Source organism: Strigops habroptila, chromosome 10, assembly GCF_004027225.2.
Source record: "Strigops habroptila isolate Jane chromosome 10, bStrHab1.2.pri, whole genome shotgun sequence".
In the NCBI taxonomy this organism is placed as follows: domain Eukaryota; kingdom Metazoa; phylum Chordata; class Aves; order Psittaciformes; family Psittacidae; genus Strigops; species Strigops habroptila.
The window spans coordinates 13,616,090-13,642,837 of NC_046359.1; the positions used below are offsets into that span (position 1 = coordinate 13,616,090).

A 26,748-nucleotide genomic window follows, 5' to 3' on the forward strand; every position below is an offset into this window, starting at 1 on the left:
TGATTGATGCGGAGAGTTGAAAACTAAACAGTTTTCATTTTAACTCACAAGATATTATCTCACACACATAGAATACAGAAATTATCCTGAACAGTCTTTACAGAATGTATGCCAACTCCTTCTCTCCATGTTTGAGTATTTTATGAACTGCTGCACTGTAAAAATGAAACACCATCTAACTACTCCAAAACTCCGAGTAGCAAAACTGTAAAATTACTACAATCTATAGTACTGCAAAGCCTCCAGCATGAAAAGTGAAATGAGCTCCAATATTTCCCTGCAGTTAAAAAGTCGCATTTCATCACACATGCCCAGCAAAATTACTTGCATCTGAGAGAACTTAAAAACCCCTACTGTTCTCCAGCAGAAGTGGTAGAGATAGAGTTACATATACTCTAGTGAACACAAGGGGTCTCTTTTGGAACACTACACTCTTACAAACGCTGAACAAGTGTATGAATTGTCTACCCATAAAAAAACTAGTTTTCCGTCTCCATTTTCACTGACTCTGGGAAAAATCTGCATTCAATGAGATAATATCAGTAACTCTGTAAAAGAAGTATTTTTAAACACAAGTGCACAACCAATATGAAATTCTATCCAGTGTAAACTGCATTGCGGGCATACTCTAAATTATTACATCTCAGTTAACTACAGTTTATTCCAGTAATTAAAGTCCTTCTCAGAGCAGCATAAACACTTCTGCAAATCCCCCCTCAAAAATAATTTGTAACATGAAATGCACGGATTTAGTGTTGGCCAGACTTGTGAATTATTTCAGCCTTGTCCACTTTAAAAAGTTTGTAGCATTTGTGAGGTTGCTGGTCTTGGGTGATTAAGCCCTTTCAAAACAGAGCAGGCACAAATGCTGTCCCAGCTGTCTCAACTCTCCATGCTTCAGCCCCACAGATACTGTATCTGAGGTTGAAAGCATAGTTTGGTTTCCATGTTTAGACTTGGCCCCAGTGAAAGTGTCCTGAGATGCCAAATGCTGTAGTGCCTCTAACATGGTAATCTGTCCTCTGGGAACTGAAAAGAAATCTATTATTCATGTTTCAACAGACCCCCAGATAGCCTTAAACACTGGTATGCGCAAAATTTCTATTGTTAGCATTAAAAAAAAAGACAGCTTCTCACTCCTCGATCCAGAAGCACAGAGGCTACATTAAAAAAAATATGTAAAGAATAATTTATTGCTATTGTGTATGCGGGGAGAAAACAAGCACTAAGATGGTTAAAAAAAAAAAAAAAAAAAAAAAGGAAAGAAAGAAAGAAAACAGGGAAACTTAGTTCCAAAGATGAAGCATGAAAAGCAGTAACAAGTGAAATGATCTCTCAATCTTCTCCCACTTCACTTGGGAAGAATTAAAGAGCATGAACCCTGCAGGAACCAATCAAAGGTTTCATTGAAAGAATTCTTCCTCTTAGTGCAGACAATAAGAGCCACATAATGGTATAGAGATTTCCATACTCTAGGTATATGAATAGATTGGGTAAAAGACTTAAGGTTTTAATAAAGCTGGCGCACAGATAATAGCACGGAACTATACATTAGCATACTGTGAATATATGCACTGTAGGTCTTATTTCAAAATGTTAATTAAAAGGATATAGAACCTCTCACTTCCATATCACTGATGAACTTTAAGCATATGCAACATTACACAAAGATTGCTTTTATTATAGTTTATTGAAACAATGCTTGGTGGCCAGTTAGAGACTAATAACTGAAAGGACAGACTTGAAATTGTTCTTTCCTTCCTTGCTCAAGAAAGCCTATTCAGAAAAAGCATGAAAACAGCTCTGTATAATTTCCATATTGTGGCTCATCTTGTATCTTTATGCAGACAGTTCGGTTTCCAGAATTGTGGGAACAATTATTTAAAAAAAAGAGAAGGGGGCTGAGAACAGCTATTTTAAATGCTAGGTTCTTGCTAACAGTGAAAAAAGCTTTAAAAAACTGTAATGAGTAAGGATTTTAGTGTGTGACTGCCCTCCCTCTCCTTGAAAAAGCAGAGGGGACAATTGATTTATGTATTTATTCTTATTGAGGGTTTCACAAGTCTTTTTCACTATTTGCTGTCATCAGCTTACACTAGCTAGATGTAGTGAAACTGAGGTACTTCTAAACTCAATTTAACAGAGAATTTTGTAACTGTAAAGGTCTAAACACTACAAATTTTCATGGTCACATGTTACTCTCTTCACAATTACAGATCATGGCTAACAAAAACATTTCTTTTTTTAAACACATTCCAAAGGTTTCTGCTTATTCAGAAGAGTTTAATTTTTTAAGGAAACTAGCATCTTGAAAAAAAACTCATAGGCACCGCATTCTTGGTGGGCTTCTAAGCTAGTAAGCAATGAAAGCCTGTCCTATCTAAAAAGAGAATCATAAGCTCTGGCCATAAGCTTATTTTGACACGTTTACACAATCCTACAGACATCGGAACAAGTCTTGCACATTGGTAAAAGGCAGCATAAACTTTTAAGAATTAGTATAATAAAGATGAACTGTTTTAAAGCAGAGGACAGTAAGGCCAATTAAAATCCGAACCTATAAACAAGTGACCTACAGAACTTAAAACTACATACATGAAAGGGAAGAACAGTACATTAACTGCCCGTTCCACAATTGCAGTGATTATGAGCTTTGATTCTTGATGCCTTTTATCTGTTTTAAATCTGTATTCCAGTACAGGTACATACCGCCTTTTAAATCAGCTGACGCCCCCACGTACTGGAAGTTGTCCATATTAATTACATCAATAATAGGAGACACAACTCTGGTCTTGTCCTAAAATAAATATTAGAAAGTAATATTGAAATAATGAAATCAATATATAAAGATTCAGGCAGAATGAGATGTTGAACAGTTCAGCAGGATTTCATTAGCACGTCTTCCCCAGCTCTCCCCCTACTTCAACTTGTGGCTCTGAACAGCCAGTGCTGCAAACAGCATTGCTCAGCACTGCTTCATAAAGGAGAAACCACACAATATGGCTGAGAAACCTTTCCTGTGCTAGGCTACTTATATTCAAGTAATCCCCCTCTTCTGACTTGCTCTTGAAGAAGGCAGCAAACTTGTAGTTCTAAAGGCAGTTGAGCACACAGTGCTTCCATTCTTATTTTTAAACCAGCTCAAAGAAAAGAAGCATCCAGGCAATTCATGTTTTCCACAGCAAATCTCCCTAGCCACGCAGTATACTATGATCTTATCATTTCAACCTTTATGGAACACTTAGGCCTTTCTGCAATCAGAAAAGTCTTAGGTTTATGCTAATCCATACCACACGAGAAGAATCACACTTCACAACCAGCTATTTAGATAGAAAAGAGAACCTAAAAACACCTCAGACTAATGAATGCTATTAATCTCCAGCAGCCAAGATTGTAGTGGTACAGATACCACATTTCTCTGTCCACCCATGGTCTCATATACTACTCTGAGTAATGTTATATTTTAAGAAAAACAAAACAAAAAAATCTTTCCAACAGCTCCACATGCATCATCCAATAGGATCACAGACATCAGTAGTCTAAAAAAAAATGAGACTCATCTAATATTAGAAGTGCAGTATCATGGTTAAGCCAGTTTGTCTCCATGACTTACTGGGGAAAAAAAAAAAGTTACATTTACACACTGAAGCATAACCTCTATGGCAATTTGATGGAACATTTTGGTTGATTTCAAAATAGAAGTTTGAGCTCCACAAGTTAACATCATTCAAAGAGCACAGATAACTTCAGAACAGTGTATCACCAAATCTGTGAATATAAAAAAAAAAAGTTTTGAACAGGAGAAATTTTGGTATCTCTATTATAGAGAAATAGTTCCTGTGGCTAAAAACCATACCAACCTAAACATGTCAATTTTTAGAATTTATTTCATAAGTATGTCTTCAAACAACAATACATATATTCTGAACAGTGGTTCAGCAATGCATCACTTTGCTAATCAGTATCATACAGAACAGATTGGAACCTAACTAGTATGAGAATAACTTGAGCTCATAATAAGAGACTTCGAAGCAACTCTTAGTCAAATGCTTTGCTTGGTCCAATAAGCGCATTAAACACCCATTCTCATTTATTGAATCTTAATTATTCAATCTGTGCTGATTTTAATAAGTCCGAATTACAGTTGGCATTTACTATGTCATTCTGCCTGAGTGAGCAAAAGGTCACTAACTTCTGTATTAGCCAAAAAGAGAATCCAAGTGAATTCAAGAGAATCTGAACTGAGGACTAAGCTAAAAGCTGACAACTCATAGAATCGTAGAACCAACTAGGTTGGAAAAGACCTTTAAGACCATCAAGTCCAACCATTACCCCAGGACTGCCAAGGCCACCACTAAAGCATATCACTGAGGGCCTCATCTATATGGTTTTTGAACACTTCCAGGGATGGTGATTCCACTACTTCCCTGGAAAGCCTGTTCCAATGCCTGACCACCCTCTCTGTGAAGAAATGTTTCCTAATATCCAGTCTAAACCTCCCCTGGCACAGCTTGAGGCCATTACCTCTTGTACTATTGCTTATTACTTGGAAGAAGAGACTGACCCCCACCTAGCTACAACTTCCTTTCAGGTAGTTGTAGACAATGGTAAGGTCCTCCCTGAGCATTCTCTTCTCCAGACTAAACAACCCCAGTCCCCTCAGTCGTTCCTCATAAGACGTATTCTCCAGACCCTTCACTGGCTTTGCTGCCCTTCTCTGGGCCCACTCCAGCACCTCAATGTGTCTTGTAGTGAGGGGCCCAGAAACAAACACAGGATTTGAGGTGTGGCCTCACCAGTACCAAGTACAGGTGGATGATCACTGCCCTGGTCCTGCTGGCCACATATTTCTGATACAGACCAGGATGCCATTGGCCTTCTTGGCTGCCTGGGCACACTGCTGGCTCACATTCAGCTGGCTGAACGTGAGCCAGCATTATCATTATAGATTTCTACATACCTTTTAAGTATGACTGTGGCTATACCACCTGAGACAAATATCTGCTTTTATGAGGGATATAATATAAAATCTAATCAGGTCTGCTACTAAGTTTAGTCTAAAGCAAACTAGAAACATAGACAAGAGATCAACCTGCCCTATTCCTCCATCAATCACCTCTTTAACTCCTGCTTCCGTTAGCTGTAGCCCTGTTTGTAATGCAAGCATATAATTTTGCTAACTGTTGTAGTTGAGAGGCAATTACGATTTACTACACCTTCACTACAAAACACTAATTGTGTTGGTATGCCCTCCTACACCACTGAAGCACTTCAGGTGCATCCATGACCTTATTTTAGGCATTCTGTATACAGTAAGAGAAAGAGGAAACTCCTTTATTTAATGAGTCAGAAGCTATCAGCCTATCCAATTATTCACAATACACCCATCAGGATGAGTTACAAAACTGAAACCATCCTTCCTTTCTTTTCTCCCTCTTTCCTTAGCTGAAACTGAGATGGCTTATACAGGTATGCCCATGCCTAAGAAAAACTTTTCTGACAAATACTTGCATTTTCTTAAGTGGTTCTACTTGGTACAGTTGAACCTGGTGGTAAAAGTTGCCCAAGCTGTCAGGTGTCACATTAGGTAGAGCTTCAATTAGGCTTCAACTTCCCTCCCCCATGCTGAGTAAGTGGGTAGGACGCTGCGTCTGCACATTTAGGATTTCCTCAAACTTTTACTGTTGGTCTGATTAGTTCTCTCAATATCAGTGCAACACCACACTAACACCACTTGCTACATCTAATACATTATTTAAACAACTTCCACTTGTTTCTCTGACAGACAAACACCCAGGTTGTGAGCATTCAAGTTCATTGTATAACCCCACTTTGTTGGCTTGGAAACATGCTGTTCCTGTCATGATTTGAAATTATAGATTTGCTCAGCAGCAAAGCAGACAAAAGACTTGGACATTCTTAAGGGGATGCTTTGCAGAACACCACAAAGTTCTTAATGCAGAGACTGCTAAAAAGAGCTTGTGGGTCTCCAAAATACAGGGAGTTAATTCACTTAAAACACAAAAAAGCAGCTGTTCCCTTTAAATTATCCTACAAGAAGATACTTACTTATCCATAGGGTGATTGAACTAGAAATTTTTCTGAGGGGTTGACACCATAACTTATAATGGAAAATACAATTGGAAAACCATGTGTGCCTTGATGAAGATAATGGAAAGAAATAGCCTGTGAATACTGCAAGTCTCTACTGCCTGGAAATCTGTAGCAGAAAATTTCATCTTAATATTTCACTAGGAAGTCATGCATGCTCTAGAGAGTTAGACTACTATATATTATTCTCATAAACCATCAGAAATTATCCTCAAGATTGTGCATACATTGCTTCCTCCCCCCCCCCCCAAAACCCACAAACTCAAGACACTTCAAAGATTAAGCTTCACAAGACTCTAAAGATAAAATATGAATATTTTCCTTTCAGCATTGTGGCAGTTAGAAGTTGACTCATTCAAGGTCACAAAAATCTGAGACAGATATGAAAAAGGGATCCACACTTCATTTCTTAATCTTAGATCTTCCTTCCTTTTAATATCTTCTTTGTTTAAAAATACCTTCCTGAAAGTGATACAGGATTTACAGTTATGCTATGAAAACAGATGAGATCGGTTCTGCACCCGAATTTTTCATTTTTTCTCTCATACGACTGATTTACAAGAATAGAATGTCAAAGTGATTAGAAACTTGAAATGGAAAAAGCCAAGTATATAAACGTTCATGAAACAGGTAGTAGCTACCAGTGTTCCCAAGACTGTGTATGCTTATTACTATGTTGATTTTTTGGGAAATCAAAGGGTTAACCCCCACTGTTTCCTCATTAATCTCCCTTAACACACATACACACACACCACACAAAATCTAAAGGCTATAAAAGGTAGCTGTAGGGAATCAGCAGAAAATCATTCTCTGGGAGGGAACGAAGAGGGAGAATGTAGACCAGCTCCAGGGTATGTGGGTATCTGTACATGTCTGAACTCAAATATTCACCTTGTATGTATGTTGCTTCTGCTTTAAGCCTTTGCTCAAATTTCTGAAGAAAAATCCCTAGCAGTGTCAGGCCCCTCTAGGAATGCTAAACAAGCACGGTCAATAGACAAATATTCTAACCAGGAAATCATCTCAGAGAAGAAAACTGTGGGATGGATCATCATTCAAATGACGAGGAAAGCTTGATGTCTCAAGTGTTCCTAACACAAGCAAGATATCAGAGACACAGATTTCTAAAGCGGTTACAGCACATCAGATAGAGTATTATAGAACTCATTCAATGCGAAGTGTTTCTTGTGACCTATAAATTTTTAAATTGTAACACACACAACTAATCCTCCAAAAGTCTGACAGAATTAAATGCCAACTGGGCAATTCTAGAACGAAAGGAGAAAAGAAGAAACCTACACCTTCCACCATATACAGAATAGACGCAGCAGTGCATCAGAAAATTCTCTACTAATGCATATTAGCCCTGACCTGAAAAAGTCACCTTGAGGCCAGAGCAGAAATGACTTCACGTTTATTCAGTTTATTGTCACTGAAACTATCAAGAAAACACTGCCCATTAACATCAAGTAACAGATTGTCTGCACAGTGAGCAAAATCAATCCATTTAAAATAACAAAGAACTATCATATACTACATGTAAACGCTATCCATGCCTTAATTATTTGAACAAGCAGAAAGTTTAGAAGCTACTTTATGAATCCCCATGCCTGTTGGTTGAGAATCTTCCCAGATAAAAGTAAATTGAAATTCCACATCAATTATTTAACAGTACATCAAACTTTTAGGAATGGAAAACTGTACTCATACAGCTGAAAACTATTCAACGACACACAATTAGTGTGTATCACAGTGATAATGGTGAGGAGTCAATTTTGAAGGATCTACTAATTCATGTGCTGCTAAAAAGTAGCTGCTGCACATAGCAAACTATGCATCAGTTTTTCCCATCAAGTGTACCACATACGATGCTGGATCCTAACAAAACTGTCAGCAATTTAATAAGAGGGTTTACATTCACCATTTACACAAAAAGGCCTGAAAACAGTTCCCAAATCCCAGAATCCATTAGTGCTTTACCTGCAGGCATTCTCAACTTCCTTTTGAAATATATTTAATGCCTTCCAATTTATTTTTCTAGTTAGTTATAGAGAAATTCCCCCAATCCTTTTGAGTCTGTAGCACTGTACACTAGCAAAAAAAAAAAACCAAACCAGAAGGAAATGCCACGTTACTCACACTCAAGGGCTTTGTAGGCTCTAGGTACTTTAATAGCGTCCAGGTTTGAGCTGATTAGAGTTATTTCTGCTCCAAAATAGGATTTTAACTGCTAATATGTCTTAGGCAACTTACAGTATTACTGGAATACTCAGTGGACTGGGGCCAACTGTACGAGGTTCAACAAGGCTCAGTGCTAGGTCCTGCACTTGGGTCACAACAACCCCATGCAGCACTACAGGCTTAGGGAAGAGGCTGGAAAGCTGCCTGGCAGAAAAGGACCTGGAAGTATCTGTTGACAGCTGTCTGAACATGAGCCAGCAGTGTGCCCAGGCAGCCAAGAAGGCCAACAGCATTCTGGCTTCTATCAGAAACAGTGTGGCCAGTAGGACTAGGGAAGGGATTGTCCCCCTGACCTCAGCACCTCAAATACGGTGTTCAGTTTTGGCTTCCTCACCAGAAAACAGACATTGATGTGCTGGAGTGTGTCCAACAAAGGGCAACAAAGCTGGTGAAGGATCTAGAGCACAAGTCTTATGAGGAGCAGCTAAGGGAACTGGGATTGTTTAGCCTGGAGAAAAAGAGGCTCAGGGGTGACCTGATCACTCTCTAAAATTAGCTGAAAAGAGCTTGCAGCAAGTTGGGTGTCAGTCTCTTCTCCCAAGTAATAAGTGATAGGAGAAGAGGAAATGTCCTCTAGTTGCCCCAGGAGAGGTTTAGATTGGATATTAGGAAACATTTATTAACCAAAAGGGTTGTCAAGCATTAGAACATGCTGCCCAGGGAAGTGGAGTCACCACCCCTGGAGGTATTTAAAAGGCACTGTCATGGTTTAAACCACATCCAGACCTGATACTTATGGACATGGTTCAGTAGTGGTCTTGGCAGTGCTAGTTTAACTAGGTTGGACTTGATCTTACAGGTCCTTTCCAACCTAAATGATTTATATATATGATTCTATTAAAGCATCACAGAACCAAACAAAATAAGGAAAATCAGTCATCAATTGATAGCTTCTCTATTGGCATGCTGAATATATGGGGTTTCCTTCCTTTCCCCCCGGTCCCCATTTCTGGGGGCAAATGCAAAGGAAAACACACGTAGGATAAGCAAAGAACCGGTCATTAACAAGACAGAGTAGCTTAGAGCAAACCCATTTTGATCAGGAGCATTTTGAAATTAACTGCTTCCCCTTACAGGAAGGGGAGTTTACCAGAAAGGGAATGCAATTAAGAAAGAAGAAAAACCCTGTTGTCTTGAGTGTTCCCCAGTGCTTTTGGGGATCACACTTGATTCACTTTCCACTTCAACTGAGATTTTCCAGAGCAAGTTAATATGCATAACCAATCCCTGGAGAAAATACTATACTTTCACTCTCAATCCTCTCAATTGCTTTTCCGGGACACAGACTAAGTGTCATTTTCACAGAAGTCGAGAGCCCACAGTCCCTCCTAATTTCCATGAGAATTTTAGTTTCGCAGCTCAGCCTCTCTCCTATTATCACACTGAATCTCAATGAGGCACAAATACTCAGATAAACTGAATTACATTGAGATGATATTGGTCGAGGAGAACTATACTTTCCTCTAAAGACTTTCGACACTTACTGAGAAGGTCCCTAAAGAACCAAAGCAGCATATATTTGAATTGCTCATAAAGATAGAAATAAATAGTCAGATTTTATGTTCCTGTGTTCACAGATTAAATGAACAAAAATGTGTTTTAATCACTGAATTCTCCGATCTCCTCCATCATCTCACTTCAGAGAAAAGGCTTCCTTAGAAAAATGCATAAAATTAATGTAGTATAAAACAGATGGCTTTAAAATCTAAAAGCTACTCCTTCAGGAAATTACTTTAAAATTCTTTACTAACCTCAGCTACTCTTTCCAGAAGTGGTTCCAGCCAGTGTTCATTGCATTCACAATGACTATCCAGGAAGGTCAGCACTTTTGCTTGTGCTGCATCTGCACCTCTGACACGGGAGCGCATCAAGCCTGAGAAGTAAAGATACAAAGTTTTAAGTACTTACTCAGGAAAACACCGTAGTAAGAACCTATTGCATTCCAAGTTAATTGTGAATTAAATTACCCTAACTCGGACAGGACAAACACACAAGTTCCATTATCAAAATGAGATGGTAGTTAACAATTACTTCATACCAAACAGCCTGCAAGCTTCCAAGCTATTGCACCCTAGTCTACAGGTCTCAATCAATTTAAGTAGAAGAATTGAAGTATCTTTTCAAAAAAAGTGATACACAAGTACAGCTGTGTTACATTATTTGGTATTTATAGTAAATGCATTCACACTAAATTACATTACAGGAAATGGTATTTATACTGATAAACATTACTCAAGATTGGTCCTAAAACCAAACCCCCTTCCTATAGTTTATGACAGGACTGAGGAAAGTACAATCATTAATTTATCCTCTCCACCTTTTTGCTACCCACCATCTTGGTTCTCACCACAGTGTGCTCATTCTTCTATCAACTTCTTCCAGGAAGAATTCATTCACGTCTGAGAGCCTTCCCCTCACCCCTCCCTTTCAATTGGCTTTCCCTCGTGTTTCTTGCAGTTCTCTTGTTTTGTAGTTTGTTTGGTTTGTTGGTTTTTTGTTTTGGTTTGATTTTTGTTGGTTTGTTGGTTTTTTGTTTGTTTGTTTGTTGGGTTTTTTTTGGGGAGGGGGAAGTGGTGCACGTCTTTTTTAATCTAATCTTGAAAATATTTCTTTAGGAAGAAACTTCTGGAAAAGCCAAAAGGTTCTTCTCTACATCTCAATAACACAGATTCCCCCACTGATTTACCCTGTTCCTTTCCTTCCTTCCTTCTCTTTTGCTATTTGTTCATTGGATGACCTCACCATTCCTTAAAGTCCTTGCTATACATACACACATACTCCAGAACATACCATCATACACATCAGTACACAAAAATAGCAAGCTTCCTCTAATTTCTTTGCAAAATTCCTCCCTGCTTTTCTCTACTACTATTCAAAATTCATCGATTTCATTATCACTCAAGACCAGAGCAAGTAATTACTTTTTTTTCCTCTCTACGTTGTTTCCCACTAAATCTGTTGTTACCCCCACAACTGAAACATTCTAAGAGTCAAGCCCATTTCTTTCTATTCCCTTTACAAAATAAAACCTACAAATTGGACTCTGTCAAACAGAATACAAGATGCTCAAGACGAAAACCTTGTTTTCTCTGTCCAGCATCCAGCAACAGCCTCATCAAGATCCTTGTACTATCTCTTACTGCAAATGTGAGCACTTCACTGTTGTAGATGTGCGCTGTGCTAGTACTCTTGGGCAGTATTTCTACACCTTATCTGTGGTACATTGGCAGCTAACTGTACCTCCCTGATTTTATGCTGTCTCCCAAATTCCAACCTTTGAACCCATTCTGTTCAGTTTTTCCACATCAAACCAATCCTCATGCACTCCGGCTAAGTTTGTTTTACTTTTACAATTCCTCCTTCCAGAGCTTATTATTTCCAACTTACATTCTTATAGAAGCTACTGTCTTGCTCTACTTCCACAGAAAACACACAACAGTGTTTCTAATTTCAGATCTAGGAGTAAAAAAAATGGTGATGACCACTTGGGTCATTGAGTGCTCTACAATCACATTCGGTCTTAGAACAGAAAGAGTCAAGAAGGTTCCACTGAACATTTATTCTGTAGACTACCATGCCCTCCAAAACACATCTGCTCCCATTACAAACTCTGGCCCTACAGATGAGACTATATCACATTTCTGAAAGCAAGATGGTCAGTGTTATCCCCTCCATAGGCACCATCCCTTTATTTTAATTTTTGTTTTAAAACACGCTGCTTCCCTCTGTTGTTCATACTACTGTGTTACTCTTAGCATCTTACACACTGGTTGATTTCACTGATCCTCTTAAATTGTAATTTGTATGTGCCTGATAGCCTAGAGTGAAAATGAAAAGCAAAGTAGCAAACTCAAGCATATCAAGCCAGCAATCAAATGGAATGTTACAGCATTTTAATTATCACCTGGTTGCATACATGGATGCCTAGGCAAAACTTTATGAACAGTACACAAGGTCCCATGATAATAATTTAATCTTAATCTCACAAAAAATACCACATAAACTAGTACTCTACCTTTAATCTGTAAATAGTTATTTTCTGACATAGTAAAAGATTTGTCATATCGTATTTCATTTTCAGATATACTGGTGCATATTTTTAAGTAAGAATCTGTATATGTAGTACAGAGTATTCATAATTACAAAAAACTAGTACAAGTGTTACTTCATTCTGGTTTTTCCATTACTATTCCATTCCATCTTTATGTTCTGATCATAAAAATGACATTAACTTGCTCAGAACACTGCAACCATAGCAAGTCATAAAAGACCTGCTTTCCTAACAAGCCTTTGTTCATGAGTATACTCCAAACTAAGTATTTAAACACAAAGAACCCATCAGTGTGCAATAACTTTAACTATGGGAGAACACAGGTTTTGTGCATGTCATTTCCAGTTTCTGACAATATGATGTTTCTAGCTGCTCCCCAGGCTAGGCTGGCAGCCTAGAAGACACAGTGTTTATAAAATTACACAAGCAAAACACATACTTGCTAATTCAGTAAGCTATTTCAATTGTCAACTCTGTTATTATTTCAAACAGCTGTAGAATAACAGTTGCCTACATCTAATACTTTAAGCTCCATAGCCAGGAAACTGTTGAGTGAAGGGCTCAGTGATATGAAACCATAATTTACAAAGCAACAAATAGAAAACAGAAGTGTAAGATGAGTTTGTTACATGGCTTCAGCAAATGTGGCATACCTGGTCCTAGCCCTCTTGGCAGCTCAAATCCACTCAAGTCTGCCAAAACAAAGTATTCACTGGGCTGTCCATAAACTAGATTCTTACAATAACCTCTAGTAAGGGAACCCGGCATAGTGAGCGCTATTTTTAAGCTGGATTATTTCAAACATTCATACAGTTTATAGTGAGACCTTACATACAATGGGAGCAGCTTAACTGAGGATTCAGTACAGTAAGAGGAAGGAGAGGCTGAGGATGAGAGGCAATTTCACAAGGCAGCTTTCACTGTGAAAGCCAACAATGGGCAACTGTGCACACAACAACAACAGAATTAATCAGAATCACTGTTTTTACTTCCACAAATGCATTTGGTTTTATTCCTTCCAATAGAAAGTTGATTTATAAAGTGAAAATACCCCCCCCAATATGGAATGTACATAGCAGAATGTTCCTTTAAAAGGCTTGATGAAGATTAACGGGTAAGGCAGCACAGCGGAATTTGTATCTTCCCACAGAGGAAGCCTACCTTCTCGGCGATCATTGCGAAGAACCCGCACTTTCTCAATTTTTCCCAAGAGAGCACCATCCTCAGCTACAATTAAAAAAAATAAAGAAATCAACTTTGATATCCAACACTGAATGATACTATAAGACAAGCTACCAAAGAAAACCGAAAGCTTTGTAGTGGAAAATTTTTATGGTCATAAGTAGTTAAATATAAGATATAGGCTTAAAAAAAAAAAAACAAACCCAAACCTACATATCTCACCAGAAATAAAGAAATATTACAAGGCTAAGAAATTAGCACTCTCATTATGTTACTTAAAGCTAATTTTTTGCAAGCTTACATTCTTGTAATATTTTTTTTTAGTGATACGCCCTTTGCTTATTTTAGACAGCTTCTACATTGCATTAAAAATAGGATTAAACTGTTTTATTTGTATATCATAAAGCTCACTTTTTAAACAACATTAAGGTTTAAAACTATCCTAAACTTGTGATAAACTAGCAATGCAAGTATAGACATCAGCTTCCTTTAAGAAATGTTACTCAGAGGTCCATTTCAATTGTTCAAGTTTGTATTGTGACACCCTAGTACTTATAAACTCTTGACTTATTTTAGATTCAGTAAGAATTTTTCCAAGAGATTGATGGAGACTAGCATTCATTTAAAGCAGAGCTACGAAAACATTTGCTGCAAGCACCATGGGGTTTGTTTTTACATCAGATAATATACTATGGCAAGGCTGTTTTCAACTATACACTCTGCTCCTTCAGCTAACAGGAAGTAATAAAATGTACCTGAAACATTTATCGGAACTCTACATTTCCACAACAACAGATATGAAAGAATTAAAACCTGATTTTGGATTAGTGTCTGCAAACTCCTACTCATGTAACCTATTCTCAACAGTCACCTACTAGCTTCTACAGAAAGTCTTACCAGAATAAACAAAATAAAGTAAGGACCCTGTAAATGTACTTACGATCGTTACTGTAGTCATCCACCAGTATGATTTCCTTAATAAGATGTGATGGGCTTTTTTTAAGGACACTGAAACAGACAAAAAAAAAAAAAAAAAGAAAAAAAAAGAAAAAAAGAAGAAAAAATGGCATTCAATACTGAACAGTCTTAATTTTCCATTACAACATCATAAAAGCAGTTACTTTGTTAAGCCATGGTGGAATCAAGCCCAGGATGCCATTTTCAACAAAAATAAGCTCTTGGCTTATTCTCATGGAAAGTGTTTGTGAAGAGAGGCACCAGATATCTTCAGGTCAAATATCCCCTGAGAATCTACCTTCCTTGATTTTTCATTGAAAAATACATAGCCAACCTCCAAACATCATCTGATAACTGGTTCCACACTTTTATGCATTTGTAGTTAAGAGGAGAGATTTTGTTTAACATTGCTATTTCAGAGTGTAAGAACTGAAGGCATCAATGAAATTAAGACTCATGTTTCCCTCAGCAAATGGGTTAGAAAAGCATAATGGATTGTTACTTCCCTTCCTTATCATAAGCCATTATCTGACATAAATTAACAGCCTTCATCTAAAAACAAAAAAACAAACAAAAAAAAAAAAAAAAAAAAAATCAAGGTCTCTTAGGTATACCTGACAACAGTTCGAAGCAAAGCAGATCTTGCCTCATTATGAAAGGTGATCACCACACTAGTGGCTGGCAAATCTATCCGCCATTGTTTCCGTTGACACCTGAAAGACATAATACCCTTTAATTTGAACACAGTATTTACATTTCAGGTGTAGCAGACAGCCTTCATTAAACTCACGTACACACTATGTCTACCTAGGAAGAATGAATTACCTTGTTTTCAGGTGAGATTATAATCAACTCCTCTTTTGCTACTTTTGGTAACTGTCTTGGTACACTAAGATGTCAGTGTCAGATACAGGCAGGTTCAGGAAAGTCACCAGACTATCATCACTGCGCTATGTCATAAATACCTTTCATGCAACTGAGTATGAAACCAGAGCACTTACATTACATTAAAAGCATTCAATAAATCTTAGTGAATGAGCATATTTTTAATTAAAATGCACAGGTTCACAGGCTACCATATGTCTCTTCTTTAGAATGGCATGCATCTACTTCTCCGTTTACTTTTAAAGCTCCTGTAGCACCCTGGTCCTCCTCATAGGTGAAAACAGTTTTCTGCTTTAGCGAGAAGCTGTAAGGATTGTAACATTCAGAATTTGAAAAACAAAGCTAACTGTGACAATGTTGAGCCAACTAAAAGCACAACCACATCCTTCCAAACCATAAAGATAATGAAATATTCCACCTATGTCAAGTCATTTTTCATCACTTCTAGTAGCCTGAAGTTAATATAAGAACAAAAAGAACCAAATCCCAAATTAATTCCTGCAGGACTACATAAAGTTAAGCTGTTTAAATTCACTGATAATAAACCTAAGAAATACACTAGTCTCATTGTATTAGAAATGAATAGTACTAGGAAACACTGTGCATTGAGTTTATGCTGAAGGCATTACGGTCTGACAGGTCACAATACCAATCACCATTCACGCAGTAACATACACGAGCGATGTATTTCTTCACATATGCTTTATTCAATATTAGAGGTAAAGTTTGAACAGGCCTAGTTGTCTTCAGAGAGAATAAACTTAGCCAGAATACACCTGTAGCAAATTCAGCACGTAATTCTATACTCCATGCATAATTAATCAAACCAGCTTTTAAGGGAAGAGAAGTAGATCACACGTTGCTACCTAAACTTCTACAACTAGGTGTCTGCCTACATAAAAGGCTGCTCCACACCTGTTTTAACATCTGCAACATGCATCATAAACCATGCCACCTTCAACTTCCTGGAATCAGAGAGTGAGGTGGCAATGTGCTTCTTGCCCTTTGCCCACCCTACGAAGTCCCAAGAACCTATAGTGTTTTCTATATAACACACCCATAACATCACACACATTAGTGGTTGCTGTGAAACAAAAAATTATTGTGCCATGGGGACTTCACTCATTCTGAAGAAAAATAAAGCCCATGCCAACTCTACAATTCCTGTGTCAGATAAGCAAGACCATATCATAGAATGGTTTGGGTTGGAAGGGACCTTAAAGCTCATCCAGTTCCAACCCCCTGCCACAGGCAGGGACACCTTCCACTAGACCAGGTTGCTCAAAGCCCCGTCCAACCTGGCCTTGAACACTGCCAGGGATGGGGCAGCCACAGCTTCTCTGGGCACCCTGTGCCAGTGTCTCACCATCCTCACAGTAAAGTGTTTCCTCTTAGTATCTAATCTGAATCTACTCTCTTTCACTTTAAAGCCATTTATCCTTTGTCCTATCCCTACACATCCTTGTAAAAAGCCCCTCTCCAGCTTTCTTGTAGGCCCCCTTTAGGTACTGGAAAGATGCTGTAAGGTCTTCTAGGCTGAACAAGCCCAACTTTCTCAGCCTATCTTCACAAGAGAGATGCTCCAGCTCTGTTTCTCAAATGGTAGGTATACAAGATGGCCACTAGTGCCCAGCATTGAAGCAATAAATCCATTGTGTATGCATTCCTGGAACCTAAAGAATTAAAACTTCTATTGTGAGCCTCTGGCAATTGATCTAGACAGCTACACGACATGCCAAAAAAAGTACACTCTTTTTTATCTTTCTTCTGCTAACTTTCAAATTGCCCACAGAGGACAAGACTACCGTGCATGCAGTTACCACATGAAGCACTTGCATTAGAATGATTTTAAAAGTCACATTAAACTTATACTGATCTCTTTGCAGAAGAGAGCACTTGAGCCGGAGCACATCTTAGGGTGGAATTACTGTAGGTAATGAAGCCTCTCAATTTTAAGAAAACACAGAAGAGCACTACTGCATATTTCTGAGGATGAAATTAAGATTTTTAGGCTTCCAAATAAAACTGGATGAATGTTTCACTGAGTATTTCTGCTCGCGGCTCTTCAGAAAATCCCTGCTCTAACTGAAATAGTAGCAGTCCTCCTATTCTGCTGTGTCAATAGTGCCACAGTTACAACTCAAACCAAAGCAACAATGTCATCACTTCTGGCACTGAGATTAGACTTTCCTTCCTCAAGATACAGTACTTAATTTTACATGCAGAATGAGAAAATACATTTGGATAAAATAGAACTTGTACTGAAAACTTCAATCTAGACCTTCAATGCTTAGTATAGTTCATTAAAATCAGTTAAAAAATGAAAAGTACATTCTTTCCCCCAGAAATCTGAGTCGCCAACTTGTTCATATAATGAAAAGATTTTCTGAAACCTCCACGATTTGTTGAAACCATTTTTTGACAGAAATATCCACTTTAGCCAGTGTAAGGAGAGCGTTCACTTCAACAGATATCTGGGGTACCAAAAGCAGGAAAGTTTCTTCTGTACTTAAGAATAAACCCTGAGTATGAGGGTCAGAAACTTCTAATAATTGCCCCATGAGAAAGAAAACACAGCTTAGTCCATCTAAAAGTACTCAACAGTAATTTCTCAAAATTATGCCAACACATCAGCTAAGAGATGTGATCAGAAACCACTGGTCCGCAATAAGCATGGTGGACACTTATCCAGAAAAGCCATGGAGTATTTCACCCTTCGTCCCACTTGGGAGACTATCTTACACTGACACGAGGACAACTCTGGAAGTTTCCTATTACCACTGTGACACTCACTTTCGGGATCTCCAAAATCTACCATGAATGGGATAACTCCTTCATCAACAGACTGCAACAGAAGGAAACCCAGAGTTTTCTCAAAGTTGCTGGAAGTGGCAGTTGTGAGCATCAGCTGGGCTGAAAATCTGCATTCCTGCTTAGACCTCCTGTCACTGTTTCCTTTCTTATGTTGGATCCCTTCTGTTTAAAATAAAGGCAAGCAGTTGAAACAGGTGAACCAAAGTGTCTTCTAGTGCTGCTGACAGGCTTTCACAAAAAGCAAGTAGAAAACTTCGGTCTTAACCCGATGCTAGTAAAAGTTTGTCTGATGCAGAAAAGACTAAGCAATGTAAAAGAGATTCATAATTGCACATACATTTACATACCTAATGCAGAATCCTGATAAATTGCTTCTAAACAGCCTACACAATTTCAGCAATTAAATAGTATTATTATGTAGTTAAACAGCCTCTTAGACACATTCATGCAATTAATAAAAAGCTGCTTAAGCAGAAACAATTATTTTCTCATTCAGGTTTCTTCTCTTAAAGAAAAAGATTGTAGCAGTTCCACAAGAGAGATTAATCTTAGCCCAGTTGCCTCCAATTCTATTGAAAATAACATGCTTCCAAGTGTCACATGCTCAGACCTCAGCAACATTTTCTTTTTCCTATGGCTATTGCTCTTGCTCTTTCCATTGGACAGTTCCTAAACAAATATTCTATGCAACTTTTCCGGCTTCTATAATGAATGTCCTTGCCAAAATAGAAGGAAAATTAATTGCAACTTGGCAGGGAGAGCATCATGGAAAATCTGCAGGAATGATTGCTTCAGTTTGGGTTGTTTTGGGTTTTGTTTTGTTTTTTTTGGTAGGTTTTTTCTCTTTAAGATGATCGTTTACAAACTGATGGGCATTTAAATCAGCTCCATGGCCAAGCCTAAGTAAGAATCACAGCACAGATAAAGCCTTTAACCTGAAAAATCTCTCTCAATTGCAGGGTTCTTTTCCAAGCTCCATGTATCGAAAAAACCAGGCAGACCAGGATATAACCACAACACCAACAGTTAAAACATAGCCACTTTAATATAATTTGTCTCCTGTCATCTCATATTTAAGTTGTCTGGCTTTTGTCTGTTAGACCCCCCCTCAGGTTATTAAATATTTAGGAGAGTTCCAAATTCAGCATATCATCTGAATTATAGAAGCTTCTAGAAGGTGGTGGCTGAGCTTTACTCTTGCGGGAAAAGAACACGTGTTCCAAAATTTTAGAAAGCATATCTTGGTGGGGTGGGGGGGCATATGACCAAACATAAAAAGTATGTGTGATGAAGAAAATTCACAATCTCTTCAATATACATACCGTGGGTATCATGCTTTTCAGTGCTTTCATGGCAACAAGTGAAACACCAGATTCTTCCTACTTTTCTGCTCAATTAATGCAAATTATACATGACTTGCTTTACTCTATCTACCAATCATGTGCTCAAAGGAACTTAAACCCATGCTATTATACGCGGGATTTAAAAATGACACAGTAAGTGCCTGAATTTTTATACAAATCCCCTTCACTATGCCATTCCTGATTAAAGAGCTTTATGGAAGAAAAAACAGGTACCTTCCTTTTCTCTCTCCCTCTGGTGCCTGGTGGGTATACGTTCTTCCTAATTGCAGAATTAGTTAGGCATATTAACTGTGCACAGTTGGTTAATTTTATGCTTTGAGACTATGCTTGCCTAATTTTTAAAACCAACTTCAACCTGCTTTTATTATTTTTAAGTTATGGAAGTCCTAATGCAACTGTTGTTTTAATATTAATCAATTCTGCTTAAATGAGATCACCGCAATCACTCAAACCCCTTTCTGAAATGAGTCTTCTCTGCCCACAAGAAAATTTTTCCTGAAATGTACTATTTCCTGAATCTGCACAAGTAGCCTGATAAAAAAAGTTGTTTTCATGCATAACTGAAGTAATTTTGAAATGTAATTCTCTCCTATGTTCACCAGGGTGTGCATAAATGGATTCCTTTATGTCTGGAGGTGACAACTGTCATGTACTTAAGAGGAACAGAATCACAGAGCAACTGAGATTGGAAGCGGCCCCTGGAAGTCTTTTAATCCAAAATCCCTGCTCAAAGCAGGGCCAACTACAGCAGGCTTTGAACATCCCTATGCCTAGGGACTTCACACCCTCTCTGGGCAACCTGCTCCACTGTTTGATCATCCTTACAGTGGAAAACACTTACTTACAAATGTAGAAACCAAGAAAAGCCATCAGATAAGCACAAAATGAGACTGAAAGGCAGCAACAGTTTGGATATAGAATACACACTGACAGAAGTCATGGAAACGGGAAAAACTTGATTAAGATTCACTGTTCTTTAACCCACTGCCCAAGGATCACACCAGTGTTTACTGTTTCTGTCATTTCGAAAGCTGGAGAGCTCTCCTGCTTTAGAAAAAACCACTGCTGCTCAAAAGCCACACATACAGAACAGTTAATCCAAGTCAAACATGACTCAGTTTGGCACTTACTGATCATGCCTGGTGTCAGGAATGCTTCGGTCCATTCGCAGTTTGTCACTTTCTACCTGATTGAACTTATTGCGGGCATATGGATCCTGACCAGATCGCACCACAGTAGCGCCAACATAAGCATCTTGATCGAAGTCTTGCCACCGAACTTTTCCTACAACAGAAAAACAGGAAAATAGCCAATTTAATCTCCTCAATTTAAAGAACAGCACTCAGCAATCCAAACATAACTGATGAAACAGCTTGCTTTTTAATTCTCCAACAACACAATTAAACCTCAATTGTTAACAGTGTAGTATCAACAGCCACTTTTGCATATTAAATTCCTCTAGAACACCCTGAAAATTAATATAAAATTAAACAATTTTACAAATCTCAGTTTATACAAATAATCACCAAACTATGCTCATCTTGTCAATTTTGAGGTTTTTGTTTTGGTTTGCTTTTTCTTGGCTTTTAACTCCAAGTACCCCAATTTCCATTAAAAAAAAAAAAACAACCACCCTCCACATAAAGACATGCATTAACATGGCAGATGATCTGGGTATAAAGTTATCCAAGAAACATTTATTTTTTTAACATTCAGTCCAGACTTCAAAGACATTATAATTTAATTTACTGTCTCATTACATCAGTAAAAACAGTCAGTTATAATCAAACCATTTGAAGAACGGGCCTTTTAGAAGTACAAGACAACATTATTCTCAAAAAACAGCATTTCATGTAGGCAGAGCAAAACATGGCACTCCAATATGACATAACTGCAATCTCCTTTACAATCAGAAATGATTCACAGATTAATCCCTCTTTATCAAGGGCTGTATCATTATATGACTGGTTGTGGCACAGCACAGAGTGGCAGATTAACATTCAGCCACCAGGAATGAAATTTCAGGACGTCCACCATCTTCAGGTATAAAACAACTATTATGTTTAACAAATGTCTTAAAACTACCAGCTCTTGCCTCTGGTTGAACGTTTACTTTTTTGCCTTTGACAGCCAGACCTGTGCTACCTAGAGCAAATGTATACCTTTAACTCAAAATCAGATCTGAAGTTCCAATGCAACACAGGCATTCTTGTTTTAACACAGATGTGCATGAGAATCTCCTGTGTGCATCTTGTGATGAATACAACATGCCATTGGCATTGAAGGCGGGGGGGGGGGGGGGGAAGTTACAAAGCAAAAGCTGTCTTTTGGGGTCACTTTTTATTACAGATGAGAGGAGTTAATATTCCTTGTTTTCACGAATTTTTGAGGTACTTTTGAGGTACTTTTAATTAAGTTCAGTAAGTAGCAGGTTGCAGAGATGTCACTCTATCCAAACTCAGCTTTTAGACAGATATTATAGCTCAGGTATATCCTAAGCTGATATGCCTAGAGGGAATACACTCTAACAGCTATTAACAAGAGCCAGACGTTGCTCAGATGCTTCAAGATTTACCTTTGCTCCATCTCTCACCCTGCCAGGTATGGAAACTAAGGCAGGCCTCATTTACAGCTTCCTATCCACAAGCTGTGCCCCAACTATGGTGTGTTAACTCCTGCTAGAAGATTCTGATATTGAAAGAACAAACACTTTCCATCATTAATAAAATAATTGTCTGTTGTTTAACCAGACAAATACAACCAACTTGATTAAAAATCCTCTACAATCTCAGGATCATCCAAGGAGCTCATCTACAAAAGCAACTTGGACTGGAATTTGAATTACCATCCTAAAGAAGTTAAACCATGCACAGACACACAAGCCAGAACTAGAAAGTTAAACAAAAACAGACTGCAGAACATTCAATATATACTTGGTGAAGTAGCCCAGAAGGGAAACAACAGGATAATAACCAGAGGGAGAAACACAGATTTTCAAATTCCAGTTACTCTTCTAAAAAGGAAGCTTTCCAGCTGCTGTTGGTAGCCCATAGATTGCCAAGTTTTTCTTAGCCTTTCAAGTTCTTTCTTCAAAATATTTCCAGGAACTTAATTTGAAAACAAGTTTACACCCCAGCCAGCTACTACTCTACAAATAACCCAATACCGTTATTTACAAAAATGACACCAAACCTCACTTGCAACAAAACTATACAAAATGCAAGAGTGGCTTGATTCAGAAAACTGGAAGAAACAGATCACAAGATCATCTCCCCATATAACTCTCTCACTTAGCATTTCCCAAAGCTTTGCAAACTCCTTGGTAACTAAACTACATTATCACCCTTGCTTCTAATTTGTAATATAGCTTCAACATGGAACATATGTTGAATATCTTTTTTAAATACAAGACGTGTCATGTCACTGCTTTTCTGGTCCAAAAATGAAGATTTTTAGTGCATTTTACAAAATATAATCTACACTTTAAATGCATTTATGTAGACTTTCAACTTTCAAACTCTTCAACTTCCTATGGAGTTTAATGCTATGCCTGCTGCCACCCCCATCCACTCCTCCAGTTGCCTTCCATCCGGCGGAAAGAGTAGCTAAAACACAAGAGGTCATAAGGGCATCACATTAGTGATAAAGGGTGATGCTGTTGCAAGCATTCTTCTTAAGCAGGTTGTGCTCTTTATGAACTACAACACGTAACTTGGGTTGCCCACATGGTTACAAGCGCTAACGGCTCAAGTGCTGGAAAATGAAAGGCTGATCCATAGCTAAGAATACTGTCCAGCCTTACTTTTGCTGAAAGGCTTGCCTTTCTGACAATTTATCAACTATTTTGAAGTTAAAAGTGGTTTAACGAACCTTTTCCAATAATGGGTACTATTTCTGTTGTATACTTCCCTGGGGTATACAAATAGGAGCACATTTGATTTAATTTCTTCTGGGGAGTTAGCTGGCTCCATAGTTTCCTGAGTTTCAATGACTTTACCAGGAGGAATAAGTACCGGAAAACACAACTACATTATTTCAAACTTAAGTTCGTAACTTTAAATTTGAGCAAATATGTGTTTATACACATTGTGCTGAAACCTAACAAGAAACAAATTAATCTTTTAAGCTCAACAGGGTATGGTGCAGTGCTAAACTTGGTTTTGACAAGAACTGCTTATTTTACAGACTGTTCTGAGCCTGAGAAGCTAAGTAGAAAAAAGAAAGAGGTGAAATCCATTGAAGTTTTTTTTGAAACTTTTTCTTGTTGTCCCAGGTATTCCCTAACTCCGAAATCTTGGAGAAGGCCATCAACAAAAATAGTGCAATTCAGTGCTATTACTTTAAATAATAAGCTGGTTTATTTTAAACAGGAAGCACATTTTGGTATTTTTTCTCTGTAGTAAATAGCTGTATTTTATTCCATTCCAGTTTCCATCCAAGCAGAGCTCGATATAAATCATTTCAATGTATTGTTTACCATTTTCCAAGAATTTAAAACCAGCAAATGCAACACTAGTCCAGAAAGCATTAAGTAAGCCTTAGAAGAAAGGAGACCACTTCACAGGGCTAAATTTACCAAAAAGCAGTGACAGCCTACAGATTATAAGAGCAAGTGAATTTGGCTTCAGGAGCCAGGAATGAGACAAAGCCTCATTCTGGCTCCAGTAGAAGGCCCTGCCAACAATGTGAAATATGAATCAGATCTATTAGGGAAAAGATAGATAACAGTAAGAGCAGCTCAAAGTGAGACAGAAGAGAAAAATAAAAGCATAGCAGATAAATCTGCATGCAACCAAGCAGTAGGCAACAAAGAGTAGGAATAGATGGATACAAAAATCCACTAAATAGCTTGTACTCCTCTTACTCAATATGGCTTAAATGCAGTAGGATACTTAATATAAATAAGATTAATTTGCTTTACAAGCATTAAGAGATTCCAGATCTTTACTAAATAACAGAAAGAGCTGTTTAATTAAACTGCTGAAACTCCGGTCATTACAGAGAATTGGTTATACAGTTTTGCTTCAGTTATCCATGCAGACAATCCAGGGTCAGTCTTTCTAACTACAAAAGCTAACATCACTATTTTCACAAAACAGTAGACTTCTGCAGCATATAAAAAAGTCACCAAATGACAAAGAATAGATACACTCTGATGTACAGAAGGTAAAAACCCCAAGAGTTTAATCTTTATTTAAAGCCATTTTAAATATAAAAATAATAAGCAGTCCCTGAAATCTGAGAAGTTCTGAAGATACCACTCTACGTAATGCTGAAATCTAAACTACAGGTCTCCTCACCTCAGTGGAAAAAGCAAGAAAGTTTTGAACTAAAGCCCTCCTAAAATTTGATCATTTAGCTTTAAGACAGTGCAAAGAATCTACAGAAATATGAATTCCAAGCTTCGCTGCCATAAGGATTCAAAAGTTTGCCTACATGAATTGAAAATAATCAAAATAGTGATTTGAGTGCATAATTCTGCTCGTGTAGCCTTTGATGTTTGATTTGAGACTCTCATACTACTTTGCAGTAATGATTCTCTTGTCTGTTAAATCAAGCCATAAGAGATTACTAATCAACAGACGAAATTAAAAAGCACTGGCCTGCTCTACTTTACACTTCATTTTACTTCTAGCTTCAGTCCTTCCAGCTTGTGATATCATTCCTTTTCAGTTTGTGACACTTCCCACTTCTTTTAATACTTGAATGGTTACTTAGGGCCAACTGGAAAAGGAAGGTCTTAGAGGAAAGGTATACAGCTTGGCCCAGAATATGTAAACATTCAAAAAAAGGAAATCAGAATAGTAGCTGGAAGGTGCAAGATTGGCTGACCTATAATCCCAGTAACAATTTTGCAGAGAGTTCTGTTAAGGGAAAAAAACCCCCATTTTAAAAGATCTTCCAGAAACCAAGTAAAGTAAGCCAGGCTCTTCAGCTTTCTAGGCTTTATTACCCAATTCATACACAAAGTAAAAGTTTTGCCAAAAAGGAAACGCACATAACCAGAGTCTTGTTTCCCCTCTCTAGAAAGCAGCTAAGACAAGGTAGGCCAAAGGCTACAGGAAAATAGCTATGAATGTCAAACAGCTTATTCTGTACCAGGAGTTCAAGACTGTAAAACAAAAATCATACCTCACACATTATTGCAGATAGAAGTTTCCAGCTGCCTAAAGGAAAGTTTACCTTGGTTAGTTCTCTCTTCAAGACCTATGATATCATATTTCAAATGTTTGGCTAAGATAAATTTGTAAGCCAAACGTTAGGATTAATAGAAGAAGAGTAAAACATGTTGTGAAGCTATCTGACCATAAGTTGTCCTCTGTATGGTAAACTTTTCAATACAGTGTAAAACACTCAAATCCATTTTACTGTTTCTGTATTCCTTAGTATGTCAATTCTAGCTACACATTAAATCTCATTGATGCGAAACATTTAAGCAGGAAAAGTTTATGGAAGCAGTCACATGAAATGAAGATTCCTTAACACTTGATTTTCCTAGCTCATCCTCAAGGCAATTTCACTCAAATACAACAAAAATCATGTTGCTCTTACTTGCCAGCACGTGACAAATAACAAGCAAGTAAGAGAAAATTCAGGTACATCATCATCACACTCAGGAAAATCCACCCCATCAAAAGCTAGACAAAATTAAAAAAGTATGGACCTTGGCTGACTCTTCAGTCGCAAGCACAGTCCCAAGGCAACTTGTCTGTTGCCTGCCAGCACTGACCATAAAGAGAAATGGACTACTTTTGTACCAGGGGCTTTATGTCACCTCAAACCTATTGCCAGACACTACAAATGTACTAGCAAAAAGTCACATTCTCTATGGCTTTAAACCCAAAGGAGCAGTGAAGCAGGTAAGATGTAAGGAATCTGAAGCTTTAAGAATAGAGTAGCACATATTGCTAAAACAATCCTAGCACCTCTAAACTACAAAGAATGATTACAATCAGAACAATTGCTGTGTTTTATGGCTTTCAATAATAAATGTTTTATGGCTATAGATCTTTCATAACAAATGTTACTGCAATACCTGGAGGTAGTGTCTCCACACTTTGTGCTTTGTCCTCCCCATCACTGCCACGCACGTCTTTCCTTTTGGGGTCGATATCATTTGGGTCCTCCTGAAAAAAGTACATA

General features: G+C 37.9%; 1 protein-coding gene across 2 annotated transcripts in view; it reads right to left on the reverse strand.

Annotated features, from left to right (window-relative positions):
- GALNT2 (polypeptide N-acetylgalactosaminyltransferase 2) overlaps positions 1-26,748 on the reverse strand; it is a 99,192-nt gene that overhangs the window by 20,462 nt on the left and 51,982 nt on the right. For both annotated transcript variants that reach the window (XM_030499789.1, XM_030499790.1), the window contains exons 2-8: positions 26,642-26,732; positions 20,736-20,889; positions 15,157-15,255; positions 14,526-14,593; positions 13,565-13,630; positions 10,104-10,225; positions 2,710-2,797 (exon numbers count right to left, since the gene is read on the reverse strand). In XM_030499789.1, the coding sequence (XP_030355649.1) occupies positions 2,710-2,797; positions 10,104-10,225; positions 13,565-13,630; positions 14,526-14,593; positions 15,157-15,255; positions 20,736-20,889; positions 26,642-26,732 (688 nt within the window). The remainder of the gene's footprint in view (positions 1-2,709; positions 2,798-10,103; positions 10,226-13,564; positions 13,631-14,525; positions 14,594-15,156; positions 15,256-20,735; positions 20,890-26,641; positions 26,733-26,748) is intronic.